At 39.5% G+C, this 18,599-nt stretch overlaps 1 protein-coding gene across 1 annotated transcript; it reads right to left on the bottom strand.

The window, feature by feature from the left end:
* Positions 1-5,164: 5,164 nt before the first annotated feature.
* On the bottom strand, positions 5,165-5,689 carry LOC140169385 (uncharacterized). Its single transcript, XM_072192643.1, has one exon. It carries the CDS (start codon positions 5,687-5,689, stop codon positions 5,165-5,167), a length of 525 nt encoding a protein of 174 aa, XP_072048744.1.
* Between the last annotated feature and the right edge of the window lie 12,910 nt (positions 5,690-18,599).

The following is an 18,599-nucleotide window of genomic DNA, read 5'->3' as shown; positions in this document are numbered from 1 at the left end:
AACCACATCAAAAGAATGACTTGACAGATGAAAGTATGAAAGAAGGATTTAGAAAGGACTGAGTGAGTGAGCCGAAGGAAGAAACTATGCAAAAAAGAAACAAAATATATTCTGTGTGAAAGAAACACCAATGGTTTGCATTGAGAGTGCTGCAGCCATGGCAAGGGAATTGGGATGGTAGAAACACCAATAGTTTGCGTTGAGAGTGCTGCAACCATGGCAAGGGAATTGGGATGGTAGAAGTAGCCATGTTTGTCTGTATAAGTACTCACAATGTAATAAAACACCAATAATCTCTTCCATTTTATGTTTCATTCATATCTTCTCACAGTGACTGACATTGATTAATGAAGGAAGGAACAGATAAGCTAAGAAGACATTCCAGTGACTCAAAGGTATCATGTAAACAGCATATCTGTGAACCATCTCATAATATCTTAAAGATGAGGATGCCTGTGGGATAACTTGTAAGATGATGATGAAGATGAGGCGGGTAGGCAGGAGATGATGATATACAAGTGATTTATGTCATTAGGTAAGGATGTGATCCACACTGGTCTGCGCAACACATTAACCTTCATTTCAGCAATCCTATCTCAATATTTGACTGGATGGGGCTATGTACTAATGCATTTAGTCCAGTATATACAGGAATTTAATGACCCACCATGCATCCGCGGGTATTCATGCTTGTCGATAAACTTTTAAAACACCCCCTTTTGTATCTCATTTCGCAAAGTTCTCAGGGGAAAACACCAATTTTTTAGCGATTTCGCGAATTATTTGCCCTTTGACAATACCCCTATTTTCGCTAATACGCAAACGATATAATTTCTAACACATAGGGTTTGCCCACAAGCCCATGTCTAAAAGCAGAGGCTAAATGTATGAACTTTTCAAAAATAAAATATCCATCTAAAATATAATTATAGGTGCACATTGTCCAGCAAAAAACTTGTGTACTGTCTTGAGGATTCCAATCCGACAGTTTGTCCCCAAATTGATCAAGAAGAGATTTTGCTATTTCCCTTAGAAGTGTTCCTCAAGTGGTCATCGAGTGCTACTGCTGTACTGTGAATAACCCATTTTGCGATTCTCAAGTGCCGAGTTTAACCTATGACCTCGGATTAATTATATTTTATATAGTTCAATTTGGCGCACCACTAGATAGGTTGTAATTCCAAAGCTGATGTCATCGAGTGTCGTAAAACTCAAGGATTCCAGTCTATAGTGGAGTCATGTGGACACACAGTCAGGAGATTGATCTAGGAATTCCAGTTCTCAAGTTTGCCAATCTTTGAGAATTATATGTCCATCTGAACACACCTTATATCTTGTACTGTCAGGTCATGACAGGATCTTTTCTCTCCAGGTGGAATATTCACATCACTGCATTCTAACATAACATTTTGTAGGTCCATCTCTTTCAACATTTCTAGTTAATAGGCCTATAAAGAGAAAATAAAACTAGGTGAGGACATTAATATGAACTGGTGAATTTGAAGAACCTTATGTTACTTCACATTTAGAGAAAACATACAGATTGGTGAAAATTAAAACATTACCAAGTTTTCTAAAGGTATGCTGTGGATTTAAGTTTGGATCACAGGCTCATATGCAGGGTTATAGCTAGGCAAATTTTAGTGCCGGGTGAAATGTCTATATGAAATGGTAAAAAAATTGAAATTTTGATAAGAATTGCTAATTTTTTCTACGGATTGTTCATTAATTTTTTGAGACTGGAGTGCCGGGTATTTGGTCTCAAAATTAACATGAGTGCCGTGTGGAAATTAAGTGTGCCGGGCCCGTCACCGCACCCAGCGCAGCTCAATACAATCCTGCTCATGTGTACAAAGGTTTACTAAAGTAATATTGAAAAAGGAAAAAAGTATGTGAAAAATAACTTGTTAGTGCAATTTCTGTTGGCAATTCGACTTCCCATCCAAGGAGGAGAACATTGTTGAATCAACATCTTTGACCCTATTTACACAGAGCCTGAGTTAAATTTGAGTAGAATTTGAACTTGACTTGTTTGTGTGTAAACAGGATTGCCACATTTTGCTAATGATGCAGACCCAACCAATTTTTGTCAATACAAACTCAACTTCAAACTCACAATGAGAAGTCAACTTCATAATGGTTATTTGAAGCACATGAGCAAGTGAAACCCATAAAAGTTGAATCCACAATTTGTTTTGAAGCCAGCTACCATGTAAACACCCCATCAACAAATAATTTTAATATGCTAATCCTTAGTCGCAATCTGAATTTGATGTTGCAATTGAAGTTGAATTCTGGCTGTGTGAACAGAGTCTTTCATTGGATGCTAGCTCACAATGTGTAGTATTGCTCTTCTTCAGCTCTATTAGAGATTCCATTGACAGGTTCATTGGTTGTGTTTGTAGACAGACCTGTGATGTTAAACAATCATCAACAGTCTGGTAAGCTGACAGCTAGGGAGGAGAACTACTTCACAAGTGTTTATAATGTCATCAAACATTGTTTGTTTTTGGCTCATTGAGAGAGAGAGAGAGTGTTGTATTTATAGGAATTGCACTGGTCTGTCAGTGAGAGGTGTGAACTGTGTGGTATGTTGTGGTGGCTGTGTGTCTATGTTTTCAGTGTTTCTATGTTGGTCATGCTGGAAGTTGATACATTTATATATTAGCAGCGCCTCATATTGGAGATTCTCCCTAGGCATATGGATATGAGGAGCTCCCCCCCGCATCTTCCTAGGGGAGAGAAGGAGTAGGTGAGATGGTGAGAAAGGAAAAGATGTACATAAAATGTTTCATTTTGGCCTTGTGACAGTGTTGCATGGAGGGTGTACAACAATTGCTCTCTGCAAACAACATCCTCCACGTTACCTTTTAAACTTGTTAATATCTTGGAAATGAAAGAATTTTTGTAGGGAGGCCTACATAATGTGTTCAATTCAAGAGTTCCTTCTTTGTCTGGAACACTCTGAAACCCAAATCCCTAAATCTTACCTTTGAATCATAAACCACCAGTAAATATGGGACCTGTTTGTTTAGAATTACAATAAAGCTGTCCTTCCAATTTGTTCCTCATATGCTGACATTATAAAATGAAATAGCTCCTTTCTAGTCCCTCCCACAACCAAATCCCATTTCTGATCCCAAGTTCCTCACATTACCCACTTTCCTAGCCAACTCACACCTAACCTGCTTCAAGGATAAAGTTCAGCTTACACTATTACTACTGTATTCTCGTACCAGTTGGTTGTGATGGAGACTAGCCTCGGACCATGTTTGCCATCTGAACCCAGACATTTGGGGGAATCATTACCCATAATCCCCTTCAGCTGTCAAAGGAAGCACCCCATTTGACCTGTGGACCCCGGATAGCCTTGACAAGAGGGCAATGTCTTTCTGATTGACAAAGTGAAGTTTGTGTCTTTATCTTTGGTTTAAGTTTGTTTGCTGTCGGGTCTCTTTTGTTGTCTTTGGTCCACTGAATTTGACAATGCCGCTGGCAGATGAAATGATGAGTATTGCACTTCAGTAGTAGTAGGCCAAGAAAATGCAATTTTATTCTGTTGCACATGTACAACTGGCACTGGCTAAATAGGAAACAAACCCAAAGTTCTATTAGGGACAGTTAAAGATTTATGTCTGGGGGGATTTTTACTGTAGATTTTTATCTATCAGCTCTTGGTTAGGGAACAACCCAACAGGTCGATGATGTCCTATAAATGAAAATGCTTTCCTTAGGAGGCCGACCCCTCCCCTCCTTCCCTCCCTCCCTTCTTCCCTTCCTCCCTCCTCCCAACCCTCCCTCCCTCCCCATCCCTCCCTCCCTCCCTCCCTCCCTCCCTCCCTCCCTCCCTCCCCCCATCCCTCCCTCCCTCCCTCCTTCCCTCCTCCCTCCCTCCTTCCCAACCTACATCCCTTCCTCCTTCCATCCCTCCCTCCATCCATCCCTCCCTCCATCCATCCCTCTCTCCATCTCTCCACCCTCTTCCCCTCCCTCCCTTCCCCTTCCCTCCCTGTAACATGCTACAAATTACAATGTCAAAACATCCATTTTGGCGGATATTTTGTGACTTTTTGACCCCTCCCTCAATAGGACTTTCATTTATAGGACATCATCCAACTTTTGATTTGTTCCTTTAATGTTGTATAAAAACCAGCTATAAATCTCTTTCAAATATAATTACAAAATGTCAGCATAAAGGCAATCATATGGGATTTGTATAAATTGCAATAAGTTTGGTCACACCAATTTATAAACATTCAAGCATTCAACTGCAACTATGTGCCCATATTAAATTGCCTGATCTGACAAAAATAAATTTCCTGCTTTGCAGAAAGACATGATTGTATATTTAAGACATCTGGAATGCAATATCTACATGCATATATGTTTCTCAGAAAGTTCTTAAATATCCAGTTCAGGCAAGAAAAACAGTGCTGATATGACTCCACTAACAACTCCCTATTTCCACCTGGGTAGAATGGGACAAGCAAGATAAAGTGCCTTGCACAAAGACACAAAACATCAACTCTGATTTTAGTTTGTAAATTGAATCTAATACTGGAACTAATTTGCAACTCACTTTGCCCCGTTGCGCCCGCAAACCTCGGACTTCGTCAGGCATCTGATTGAAGATGTTGTGATGACGTCAGATGTTGTGACGTCAGACGGCGAGGAATGTCTCGTAACGCCGGGTCCCATGCACGTGACAACTGGAAGCGGAGTCCCCTTTTCTGTTAATGGCGGGATCCTCCACTCTCTCCCATATGGATTCTCTGACTCCTCGCTCAAACCACTTCTCCTCCTTATCTAGAATAACCGCTTCCTCAGGATTGAAGAAATGTTCAGTTTTCTTGTTGCAGTGGTTGTAAACCGCGGAGTTTTGGGCTTCGCTGGAGCTAGGGCGCCTGTGTTGGTTCAAACGCTCGTGAGATTGTTTTGTCTCGCCTACATAGGAGTCACCACAGTCCGGGGCAGCACAGGTAATGCCATAAACTAGATTGCACTGTTTATCTCTGGGGGTTTATCCTTAACATGCACGAGCTTCCCCGTAGGATGTTGGTAGGTTTGAAGCACGTAGTAATGCCGAAGGACTTGAAAGAGTTCTTGAGCCTTTCCGATAATCCAGCGATGTATGGGATGGTTACCTGTGTGCGATTGTCATGGTTTACCTCTCCTGTGGTGGATTTAGTGGAGTCTTTGGTTTTGTTCGCTTTGGTAAACGCCCAACCGGGTATCCACAATTTCCAAGGGCTTTCTGTAAGTGATCTTTTTCCTCCGGAATGTCCTCAGAATTGCTTATGACAGTGTCCGCACGGTATTGGAGGGTTCTGATCACGCCTAATTTGTGGATCAGCGGATGGTGTGAGTCAAATTGTAAATAGTGATCGGTATGCGTGGGCTTTCTATAAACCGTTGAGTTGAGGGTACCGTCACTGTTCAAATGAACCAAGCAGTCCAGAAAAGCTAACTTATTGTCCACACATTCCTCCTGAGTGAATTTGATGTTCGGGTCAACTTGATTAATGAAATTAAAGAAGGACTCCGACTCGCTTTTGTCTATGATGATGAATGTGTCGTCAACAAAACGAAGCCACAATTTGGGCGGTTTACCGGGGTAACTACTCAGCACGTGTTGTTCAAATTTCTCCATGTAGAGATTAACCACAATTGGGGAAACGGCTGAGCCCATCGCGCACCCATATTGTTGGATGAAATACTTATTATCGTCACGAGAAATAAGTTGTTTTAAGGCAGATGGTGACAAGTTCAACAATTTGTTCAACGGTTAAATCTGTGCGTTCACTCAAAGTGGTATCCTCCGATAAGAAATCCTTCACAACCTTGATGGCGTCGTCCGGTGGAATGGAGGTGAAAAGTGCGCTCACATCGTAAGAAGTAATGATCTCGTTATCGTCCACTGAGGTATCGCGGATTTTCTTTACAAAGTCCTGTGTATTGACAAGATGGTGTGGGGATTTTCCGACAAGCGGTCCTATAATCTTGGCTGCGTGTTTGGCTAAGTTGTATGTAACCGAGCCAATACTACTAATTATTGGTCTCACTGGTATGGGATCTGGCTTGTGTATCTTAGGCAGGCCATAAAAAGCTGGAACGCCGGTTCGGTAGGGGGGTCAATCTAAATTTGAGACTGAGGTCCACCGCCCCAGCAGTGTAGATTTTGTTGATAAACTCCGACACTTGCTTTCTATAACCGTTGGTAGGGTTATAACCTATGGGTCATCACAACATCTTCAATCAGATGCCTGACGAAGTCCGATGTTTTCGGACGCAACGTAGCAAAGTGAGTTGCAAATTAGTTCCAGTATTAGATTCAATTTACAAACTAATGTTTTAAACTACTGGATGAATAATCTACACCAAGATATCAACTCTGATTGGTTTCGAAGTTACAACCTCAGTGGTAGGTTATTTTATGCCCTAACAATTAGGCCACCATTCATGGGAACAAGGGTCGCACTAACCTGCGTCATTGAGTCATGGACGCATTTCTGGAGCTTCGGACGCACAGAAATTTGTTTCAGTAAAACCTGTGCGTCAAAGAATGATGCAGACTTTCCGGCTGACTGCATCAAATAAAACATGTAAACAATGAAACCATGTCGAAACTATCATCATTATTAGCTTGGTTTTCATCAATATTGACAAACGCGCTTGATTTTACAGTAGATTAAGAATCAACAATGATGACTTTATGGTTGAATTTGCAAAGATCACCAAGTTTCGTAAGTAAAAAAATATAAAGCAAATAAATTTTAATAAAATCAAAAATGAAATAAAAAAAGAAATTATGAAAACTCCAAATAAAATAAAATTAGAAAATGCAAAATTACTAAAACAAAGAATAAAAGAAATACATTTGAATGAACTAGATAAAATCAAAAACCAAAATAAAATAAGAAAATGCAAAATTGATATAAATAATAGTAAAACAAAGGAAATAACATAAATTTTAAAATGAAATGAAAAATCCAAATATAAATACCTTGTGGGGGTCCAGAGGTTGGGGATCATAAGCATAGTTACGTCATGAGAATTGTTCACTTGACCCTTAAAAAAATCATTTGACCCCTAAGTTTTTTATTTTAAGTCAGTTAAGGGGTCATGTGATCCCTACTTTTAACCTGCCAGCGCTACCCCTGCATGGGAATCCTCTATGGGTCAAAATCAGGGATTTAACCCATTATATCCAAGATGGCCATTCCGACTTCCAACCTGGAATTTAAGATGCCAGTTGATGTGCCAAATTGTGGCAACTTACAAGCAACAAATTGTGGGATAGGCTTTTTAACGGTGTTGCCGTTGGCCAGGTTTGGAACTGTAAGGCTTTCATCAGGAGTGACAGCTCTGACTTCTTCAGGACAAAGTACCTAGGCCGCCTCTTGCCTACTGATGGCTCTGAAAAGAGCTGTTCACTGAAGACTATCCCTTATCAACAAAGAACAAGCAGACCTGGCATATCTGCTAATTTAACAGTTTGGTGGCCTTGAAAACAGCAGTTCACTGAAGATCACCCCTTGTCAACAGAAAACAAGCAGATCTGGCCTCTCTGCTGATGCAACTGCAGAGAGTTGCAACAAAGTAGGTTGCCCAGTATGAAGTCAAATTGTGACTTAGTACATCAAAGTTTGGGAGATAACAGTCATGTTTATGAGGAATAGGACATAAATGTAGTGTGAAAATCACAATATTGTGTTGTCAAATCTAACACTGCATCAGAAATTTGAAAATAATTTCATTTAATTTTCATCAGAAATTTGAAAATAATTTCATTTAATTTAGGCTACAAAAATGAAGTCTTAGTCAAACCGGTCTTCAAACTTGGGGCTCCACATACACATTTTCTTTGTGCATTTTCAGCTGTTTTATAGTAAAAAAAATCCATCCGAGGCCAAAAACACAAGCAAGCGGTGGGTGCAAAACAAATAATTAATTTTATTTGGCCTTGTTTATAGCTTTGCAAAGTGGCAATATTTTCTTTAGAAAGTGGGTAGGGTTTTCTGTACCTCATCTAATAGAAGTTAAGATGTGCAAACAGTATAATTTATTGTACTATACATGTCATTCTCTGTTTTTGAGCCATCTTCATAAATAGTACAATTTTTTTTATAAAACAGTTTTTTGAAGATATGATAATATACAAATTATCAGATCCAAACATCCTGTGTTTGCAGTTATTTTAAGAAAACATTATAAAAGTAAAAGTAAAAAATTTTTCTGATGATAAGTGATGGCTATGTATTGGCAACCCTATAATATCTTCACCTCATAAAAGAACTTTGTCTCAATATTTATAATAATAGGAGCCTATTTTGGCAAGTTGCTGCACTAAAAAGAATCACATCCAACATTTCAATGACCACAATCCCAGAAAAAAACTGTAATTCCCATGTTTTTCTTAGTATAGTGCGCACACTATATGAGCCACTGGAAACTAAGAATTATAGTAGTGTTATCTCAATGTTCATCGTAAGCATGCCCCTCCCCTTTCCCCACCAAACAATGTTGGGAGAAGATATGGTGAAGATGGGCATATTGGGCATGTACAGGGGTAGAAGGGGGACCATAAGGCCTTAAAAGTGTTGGAACAATTATTTCTAAGATTGCAGCTGTCTTACAGCTAGTAGTAGTCTGACCAGTAAAAAAAAAAAGGAAAAAAAAAGCGCAGTGATTTATAGTGCGCTACGCACAGGCACAACGCCTAGACGTTGATCCACAAGCCTCAGCACACTTTACAGGTTGTCGCTGACCTCTCGGCCCCACATCATTCCATAAACCATTTAACAACTATTCAGGGACTTTGCTGCTTCAAGAGCGCACACCCTAGACATTCCACAAATAACCATCGCAACCAGGATCAGCTCCCGAGTTTCAGTGCGGGTTACAACGAGACAATTAGCAGTAAGTTCCTTGTCCAAGGGAATTTCAAGCTAACTCAATTTTTCCAAGAGAGCGTAATAGGCACCGCCAGGGTTCGAACCCGCAACCTCTCGCACCATAGTCGAACGCCTTATCGATTGAGCTAACTTGACTGCTAAGAACCTGTTGTTTTCTTAGTTACAGAGCATGTGATCAATCTCTGACCGAATATGGGGGAATGGTTCTTGGATTAATACTTGGTTGCTTTCTTGCACAAATTGAGATTGATAAGATGGCCTGTGACTAAGGAAAAAAAGTTTCTACTGGTCAGACTACTACACAGAAATACTGTTGACAAATGCAGAGGCAGATTTGCTGCAGCTTTTTCTGGCTGCAGCAATAATGTGCAGCTGGAACTAAATGATGAGAAGAGAAACAAAGCCCCAAACATGGCTCATCAATTGAAAGGAAGATTGTAGCAGAGAGCTGAAAATAAGTGTGGTGAACTAAAAACACAGAAAATCATGGGATCATAAACTGGTCTTTACGATATAGTTGACACAAAGATTGTATGTTCTGAACCTGTGAATGAAATATGACAAAAGTGATCACATATTTGCGACATATCACAAGTAGATATTATATCAATGTACTCATCAAATGTCTAGCATCTGTTCTAAATTGATGCCAACAATCTCCCAACCCTCCCTCCCTAATCTATACAATGATGGATGATTATGTCAAAGCTTATCCAGATCTTGTCTGAGATTTCCGCCCCTTGGTTTTATGCATATTTCCTTTCTTCCTTATCTGACACAAGATGCCTGTCAGTAATCAAATTTCTGATTGGAGAATTTGAATTATATGGAAACCAAGTTTTTTCTTTGATAAGGCAACAAAAGTTCCTTTCACTCTCTATGGAAGACACCCCCTATGGTTCCCCCTCCTCCTTTCGATAAAACTAGCAACTTTTTACGCACTCAGGTTTGACTAGAATAAGAGGGGCAATTTAGAATCTTTTCTCTTTCCTAGGATCTAATGGACATTTTGTGCAGACATACATTTTGTACCTTTCAGGCAATATCAGGGAGTATCACAATAGATGCAAGTAGTTATTCTGAACTCTCCTCCAGAGGTCATTCTCAACCGATGACAAATAATATGCAAATGAGCAGAACATTTGGCAATAAGGGGTAGGGGGTAGGAAGGGCATTACAGAAGTCAAGCTTGTGTTCATGATTATGTCTCAATTATCCGAAGACAATTTGTGATGTAGTTTTTCTCCATTTTTATGCCACCTCAACGAATGTTCGAGGGATGGGTTATTCCTTTTATTTTCTCAAATGTTTTAACATATTAACATGCATCAATGTCAGCCCCGTCTGGCAACAAGATTTCATTAATACACAATAGGTACAGTGTACCTCACAAAACAGGAATTTCAAATAGGTACTACTAATACCAATGGCACCGTACATGAGGTAAAATTCGCGAAGGCAATGGTCTATGGTACAAATGCGTGTGAAGCAAACATTTTTGCCATATTGAAGCTAAAACTGTAAAAGGGCCATATTGTGCTTGAAATTCATGTGAAGAGCTCAAAAATTGGCACCTTTTAGGCTAAAATAGCCAAATAAAATGGCCTATGAGGGTCAAAATGCCACACGCCAGTCTGGTGTGTACTTTTAAAAAGCCCAACAGCAAAAGTACACATCATTGGCCTGCGGGCGTGTGTAAAAGTCGAGCCCTGCCGATGACACAACCTCTCAGGATAGTATTCTAAAGCAACAGAGCCTGATGACACAACCTCTCAGGATATTATTCTAAAGCAACAGAGTCGGATGACACAACCTCTTTGAATAGTATACTAAAGCAACAGAGTCCGATGCAACCTCTCAGGATTGTACTATAGCAACAGAGTACACAATGACACAACCTCTCAGGATAGTATTCTAAAGCAACAGAGCCTGATGACACAACCTCTGAGAATAGTATACGAAACAAACTGAACCAGATGACATAACCTCTCAGGATAGTACACTAAAGCAACAGAGCCGGATGACACAACCTCTTTGAATAGTATACTAAAGCAACAGAGCCGGATGACACAACCTCTTTGAATAGTATACTAAAGCAACAGAGCCTGATGACACAACCTCTTTGAATAGTATACTAACCAACAGAGCCGGATGACACAACCTCTTTGAATAGTATACTAAAGCAACAGAGCCGGATGACACAACCTCTTTGAATAGTATACTAAAGCAACAGAGCCGGATGACACAACCTCTTTGAATAGTATACTAACCAACAGAGCCGGATGACACAACCTCTTTGAATAGTATACTAAAGCAACAGAGCCGGATGACACAACCTCTTTGAATAGTATACTAACCAACAGAGCTGGATGACACAACCTCTTTGAATAGTATACTAAAGCAACAGAGCTGGATGACACAACCTCTTTGAATAGTATACTAAAGCAACAGCTGGATGACACAACCTCTTTGAATAGTATACTAAAGCAACAGAGCTGGATGGCACAACCTCTTTGAATAGTATACTAAAGCAACAGAGCCGGATGACACAACCTCTTTGAATAGTATACTAACCAACAGGGCGGGATGACACAACCTTTTTGAATAGTATACTAAAGCAACAGAGCCGGATGACACAACCTCTTTGAATAGTATACTAAAGCAACAAAGCCAGATGACACAACCTCTTTGAATAGTATACTAAAGCAACAGAGCTGGATGACACAACCTTTTTGAATAATATACTAAAGCAACAGAGCCGGATGACACAACCTCTTTGAATAATATACTAAAGCAACAGAGCCGGATGACGCAACCTCTTTGAATAGTATACTAAAGCAACAGAGCCGGATGACACAACCTCTTTGAATAGTATACTAAAGCAACAGAGCTGGATGACACAACCTCTTTGAATAGTATACTAAAGCAACAGAGCCGGATGACTCAACCTCTTTGAATAGTATACTAACCAACAGAGCTGGATGACACAACCTCTTTGAATAGTATACTAAAACAACAGAGCCGGATGACACAACCTCTTTGAATAGTATACTAAAGCAACAGAGCTGGATGACACAACCTCTTTGAATAGTATACTAAAGCAACAGAGCCGGATGACACAACCTCTTTGAATAGTATACTAAAGCAACAGAGCCGGATGACACAACCTCTTTGAATAGTATACTAAAGCAACAGAGCCGGATGACACAACCTCTCAGGATAGTATACTAAAGCAACAGAGCTGGATGACACAATCTCTCAGGATAGTACACTAAAGCAACAGAGCCGGATGACACAACCTCTCAGGATAGTATACTAAAGCAACAGAGCTGGATGACACAATCTCTCAGGATAGTATACTAAAGCAACAGAGCTGGATGACACAATCTCTCAGGATAGTATACATACAAAACCAACAGAAACTAATGACACAACATCTCAGGAAGCAACAGAGCCCGAAAGTATAGGCTTCCAGTCAGAGTAACAAGGTTGTGGGTTCGAGTCCTGCGAGTGAATCTTGCTCTATTCAGTTTTGTTATGCATCTTAAAATGATTCAGTCCCAGGGAGGTTTATCATTGAAACTGATCCGTATTAAAAACAACAAAGGTAGGGTAGCTAACAGGCATATAACATAACTTCAATTTTGTTTGCGTTTATGAAGCCGAAATGGCAGTAAAAATGTTATGGTAATGCATGACATGGATATGGTCAACAGGAATTGTGTGACTTAGCATGGGGTAGCTTTGTTTGATGTTACAACTAGGTGCATTATTGTTTCTTTTTCTTACAATATTACAGTTGAACGCATTAAAGGGCAAAATTGTTACTGATTTTTTGTTTTCCAATTTGTGTTTCCTCTCCAACTTCTGAAAATGTAGAAATGTAGGCTTAGGTGAAATTTGAATTGATGTAGGTCTAAATATTAAACAAGAACATGTAAACCTGTAGCCTTAGTGACACTTTCCAAGTTCAAATTAAATGGACCTAAGGTCCAATGTCTGCTGCTCCCCATTTCCTCAACAGTTGACCATTCATTTTCAGTGTGGCCAGTGATAGAAAGTTATGTTGCATTCAAGGGACATCATGTATATAGGGCCCTATAGGCTCACACCATTTATGCCAACGTATACTCTGATGTTTTGAAAAAGTTTAATATTTGACACAATCTGGTCCATAGAGGGTGGCCAAAGGAGGCATTTTTGAAAACTGAGTCACTGTAATTTAATACAAATATTAGGCTATCATGTACTGAAAACACCGAAGGTCTAGCATATTTGGTTCTTTAGTTATGAAGTTTTGTGATGTTTATTTCTTATGTATTTTATTGTTTTTATTCCTTATTTTTTACATTTATCTCAATTTCAAATGTGCCGCCTTTGGCCTCCATGGACCAGATCATGTCACATATTCATAGATTTGATATACTTTGTATCAAGTAACATCTATCTATACTAATAAAATAATAAGCGGTCTCTATCTGTCTATCTGTCTATCTATCTATCTATCTATCTGTCTGTCTGTCTGTCCGGCTATGCATTTTGCCGCACTTCAACGCATCGTGATGAAATTTTGGATATAGATAGGTCTTGGGAAAAGCATGTTTGCCATGTGGTTTTGAAGGTCATTGGAGGTCAAGGTCAAAGGTCAAAATTTCAAACTTTGTCCGATCAGGCCCAAACTTGGTGGGTGGAATCCTTGATACGAGGGGAATATATGCGCGAAATAAAATCGAGGTCAAAGGTCATTACGGAGGGGTCAAATTTCAAACTTAGTCCGATCGGGCTCAAACTTGGTGGGTGGAATCCTTCGTATGAGGGGCGCATGAAAAACATTATATGGGGGTCATCCGAGGTCAAAGGTCATGGATTTCAAACTTTGTCCTATCGGGCACAAACTTGGTGGGTGGAATCCTTGATGCGAGGGGAATATATGCGCAAAACAAAATTGAGGTCAACCAAGGTCAAAGGTCATGTAGGGGCTAAATCAGGTGGTGTACGACGTGCATTCTCTAAATTCAGTAAATTTCCATCGTCAACCGTGTAATTGAATGGGATTATTTTGAAATTTTAAAACGCTTGAAATATCACAAAAAAATAGGCCTATGTTGATAAATAATATAAATACAAGCTAAAACCGTTGGGGTTCGATAATGAACCCCACAAAACTAACCGAGTATATTGGAAAATGCCATACGGCCGGGCGGTTTCACAAGTTGCCGGCTCGATCATGTCATCCGCCGCCTGGGCTAAATTTAAACTTTGCCCTATTGGGCTTAAACTTGATAGGTGGAATCCTTTGTATGAGGGGGGCATGAAAAAAATTACACCGAGGTCATAGGTCATCTGGGGTCGAACAGTATCGCTATCATGCCAGTGCTCTCACAGCTACAGGTGCACTAGTTATTATTTAAGTGAAGATGTACATGTACATGTATCCAATTATTTGTCTAGATGTCATCTGAGTGTAAAGCACAGGTCATAGATACAAGATATTGTAACATTTGGTGATATCATCTGCTCAATGGAAGATGCATGTTTATGACATGTTGACAAATCCACTAGCACCTGGAAAATTTGTCCTGTTCAAACACAAATTTGCCTCTCGTTGGATCATGCCATAGCAAAATTGAAAAACCATCCGTGAAGCAGGAGTTTTTCATTATAATGTTTATGCTTGAAAAGTGCATGGGATTTTATGAATTGATGGTTTACAACTTTCTATTTTTGAAGATAATGACCTCAGAATTTGGTATGAAAGTACAAAATATAGGCCTATATGGGAAAAGTCAAGGGAGGAAGGACCAAGTCTCAAAGATTATTTTTGTGACTTCAGTGGTAACATAACATGGAGGTATTAAATTATCCACCATAGCCTATAGGGTGTAGGCTGTTTTATACTTTTTGGGACAATTTAATTTAAAACAGGGGTAGCGCTAGAACTAAACAGTCCAGTGTCTGCAGGGACCCCTGAACTTACAGAAAATTAAAAAGTAGGGGGTCCGGAGTAGAGTTTGGTGAGTCCGAGTTGCACAAATAGCGCTAGATTGAAAAACTGGGGTCTGCAGGGACCCCTGAACTTGCAGAAAATTTAAAAACAGGGGGTCCAAACTCTATTTTGGTGGGTCCGGGACCCCAAAAAGCAACCTAGCGCTACCCCTGATTTAAAAGGGGATCCATTTTGTTGAAGCAAATATTAGTTGCAAATGAATGTACAAAGACATAGGCTTTCATTATGATTTATGAAAGTCTCATGACTGGGCCAGATATTTTGTGCCAAGATGTTTTTGAACTGTTGAACCAAACACTTATGGTGCCAAAATTATTGTTAATGTTCATTACTAGTCATGGTACCAAATCAACACAAGTTCCAATGGGATGTCAATGCCCTGTTCAAATTGGTCATGAATTTATGACTTCACAACACCAATGTCAGTTGTTTTTCTCGGTGCAGCACTTCATAAACAACATCCAAATCCTTCATGGATTTAGACCTGTATTGGTGAAAGGGGGGAGCCTTTTCTTCATGCAGAAGTTGTATTATGCAATTTGCATTTGTTTGTTTGTTTGATTTGATTATTCTTTCATTTCTGTTTGAAAGTGATGGACCCAGGTTTTAGCCATGGTCATGAATCACTGTAGAAAACTTCAAAATACACCTCAAAAACATCAACATTCTCCCTTGACATGGTTTGTGCCAAGTCCGTTCATCTCAGCTCCATTAGGGTGATGCACCATTAGACTTTAAGGGGGGGGGGTTACTAGTAGGAAGTTGGGGTCGGGGATTTTTTGGCGGCGAAGTGGTTTTTTTCCCCCGCCAAAGGTGGCAAGTTTTTTTTTTAATTTCATGCATTTATACACAGTTAGGTGGGGGAAGTTTTTTAATTTTTTTTAGTGTTGATGGGAAAGTTTTTTGTGCTCATGTAATGGGTAAAGTTTTTTTCAAACCTTCCTAGCCCCCCCCGAATTCTAATGGCGCGTCCCCAAGGAGCTTTGGGACCCCGCTAGCTGACACCTTGGACATTAGTTGTGGATGACGACTGCATGGATTCATTCCTGGGAGACACCCTGCTGCATGGATGGCAATGTATCTCTCTGTTACTCCTTCATCTGCCATGATGATGTCAAGAATCTTGGCAATGTGTGGTAGCAGTGACTGACTTTCCTGGACAGGCTTTCCCTGCCACTTTTGAACTCTGCAGCCTACTACTTTACCATGCTGTACAATGGAGTATTCTCCCCAAGTGTGGCCACCATATCTTTGTGGACCTCCTTAGGTTAAGCCCTTGAGACCATGGTAGCAGATGACTGCTCAATGGCTGATTTTTTTCCACTTTAACCCTAACTCAATCAAATCTTACAAAATCAACCACTGCGCATGCATGCATTCCACATGATGCCACTAGTATGATGCAATCAGCCTTAGTCATATAAATGCATGGAATCGCTGGCCAGGCCAGTGAAATCCCAGTGGCTACAAGTCAGTGATCTTGTGCTTGGCACCCGAAGGGTCTAAGGTTTGAATCCCAGGGGTGCCAAGTAACATCTTTGTTCATCTTCTGTCCCTTTTCATTCCTTCTTTTCTTTCCAATAGCCAAAAACCATGTTTAGTGTTAGTGTTAAAGGATTAATTCCCAGGAACTGTTGACTGTCAAAGTTTAATTTTCTGTAACATGAAAACAAAAGATAATGGAATTCAAACTTTTTCAGTCAAAACTGCATAGCTCATTTCTACCTTAGGCCGGCACAAACTTATCAATCACCCCTTAACTCATCCCATGCAGTATTCTATTTATGTGAAAATCATCTGAAATATATGAGACAAGTCTCAATTACCATTTTGATTATGATACTCCTTCTAGTTTTTCAGAAAATGTTTTAATTTTTTAAAACAGAATAATGAAAGTTTTGACAAATAAGCTAAATTTGGGAGGCAGGTGGCAACAGGAAATTGACATTCAACTTATATTAGCCTTAGATATAGGCCTACATGATGCGTGAAAGCTATACGAATAGCACTTATCCATGTTCTTAAAGTTAAGCCACTTTTTGGGTGAGAAAGATCTGCTTACCAAGGTAGAAACTTGGCATGGCCATGGTATGGACTATGACCCTGTTCACATAAGCAAATTTTCGACGATCGAAGATTAAAAATAGTTTTTTCCTAATGTGTACACACTTTTCTTCGTTCGACAAAGATTAAAATTGCTTTGTTCAACAAAGCTAAAAAGGTTGTTTCGACGAAGGAATACTTCGTTTGATGAAGCTAATTTTGTAATGCGTATACTCGCTTCATTCGACTTCGTTCGGAAAGAAGTGAAGGATCGAAACAGAGGAGGGATTAAGGAAAGCTAAAAAGTGTGATATGCTGGCAAATAAATTCCATTAAGATGTGAAACTGACAGTAGAAGTGCAATTGTATTGTGTTTGTGCAGATTAATATCTATATTAACTGTCTTCTTCACCTGAATATGTACTATGCATAAGGAAATTCTTCTGTTATTATTACAGATCATGTTTGTGATAAGTCATGCTTTCTTGAACCTATCAGTTAGATAGGATTAATACATGGTTGGTTTCAGAGATATCATTGCACTTTTTGGTTGCATTATATTGATAGTAGCAAAATATATTTCTATGCATCACATTTAATTTAAAGGTGACAAGTGTTTTACATATTTGCTTGTAGTCAGTCCCCTAAATGAATTAATCTGCATGTTTACACTGAGCACTCAGTATTTTTACCTGGTATTACCTGAATTTATGGTCACGAAGGAATACATAAACCAGGTACAACACCCAGAGAGAAGCTGCACCCTTGTCCCTGGCTATGCCATTGTGTGCCCAACCCAAAGCCACACCCTTGGACACACCACACAGGTGAGAAGCTGTCTCCTTGCCCCCCCCCCCTTGTTTGCTACTGTGCCCAACTCATAGGTACACCACTGCACAATAACTTATTATAATTGAATATGCTATTTATTAAGGGAGAGATAGTGAGCCACCATCATTAAAATGACCCTAAATATACCAATTAGAACTTTTGAAATGGACCTTTTTCTTGAAAACAAGGATTCGCACAATCGTGTTCATTCTCAGAAAAGGGCACTTAATTTGTGTTTTTGTGGTCACGCATGTGTTCATTGTGAAACCTGTGGCTCCCGGATGCTCAAAACTTTATAATTATTAAAACTAGGAGATCACCTGTCTTTTGCGGTTCATAAATACATAGAGTATAGATTTTATTTAAGTTTTACAAGAAAGCTTTGTGACCATTGGAGGATTTAGTTGCTGAAGGAATCAGTGGAATAAGCTGCCTCCCCATAGAGAATAAAAGTCCCCCAACTGCACAGTAACTAAAAAATAGGACTATAACTCACTTCCCCATAGGACACAGTAATACCAGACTACAGGCTGTGATTCTCAGACAGATGATTGTATTGTAGTGTATTGTGACTGTTTACTCGGTGTTTAGCACGCAGGGACATTTCAGTGCTTTTGAAACAAAACTAAAACTTAAATTTGACACCCTTGACGTAAACAAAAACAAAATGTAACTTATTATTGGGGTGCGGACAACCCTATTCTTCGCATCGCAAAACACTTTTCCCAAAATAATGTGGATCGAAAAAGTTTTCAGTGTTACCAATTAACCAAACTTCCTAATTTATAATAAATAAGTTAAAA

This window comes from Amphiura filiformis, chromosome 14 (genome assembly GCF_039555335.1).
Source record: "Amphiura filiformis chromosome 14, Afil_fr2py, whole genome shotgun sequence".
Lineage (NCBI taxonomy): Eukaryota > Metazoa > Echinodermata > Ophiuroidea > Amphilepidida > Amphiuridae > Amphiura > Amphiura filiformis.
The sequence above is the reverse complement of the archived record's forward strand: the minus strand, read 5'-3'. Positions and strand labels throughout refer to the sequence as shown.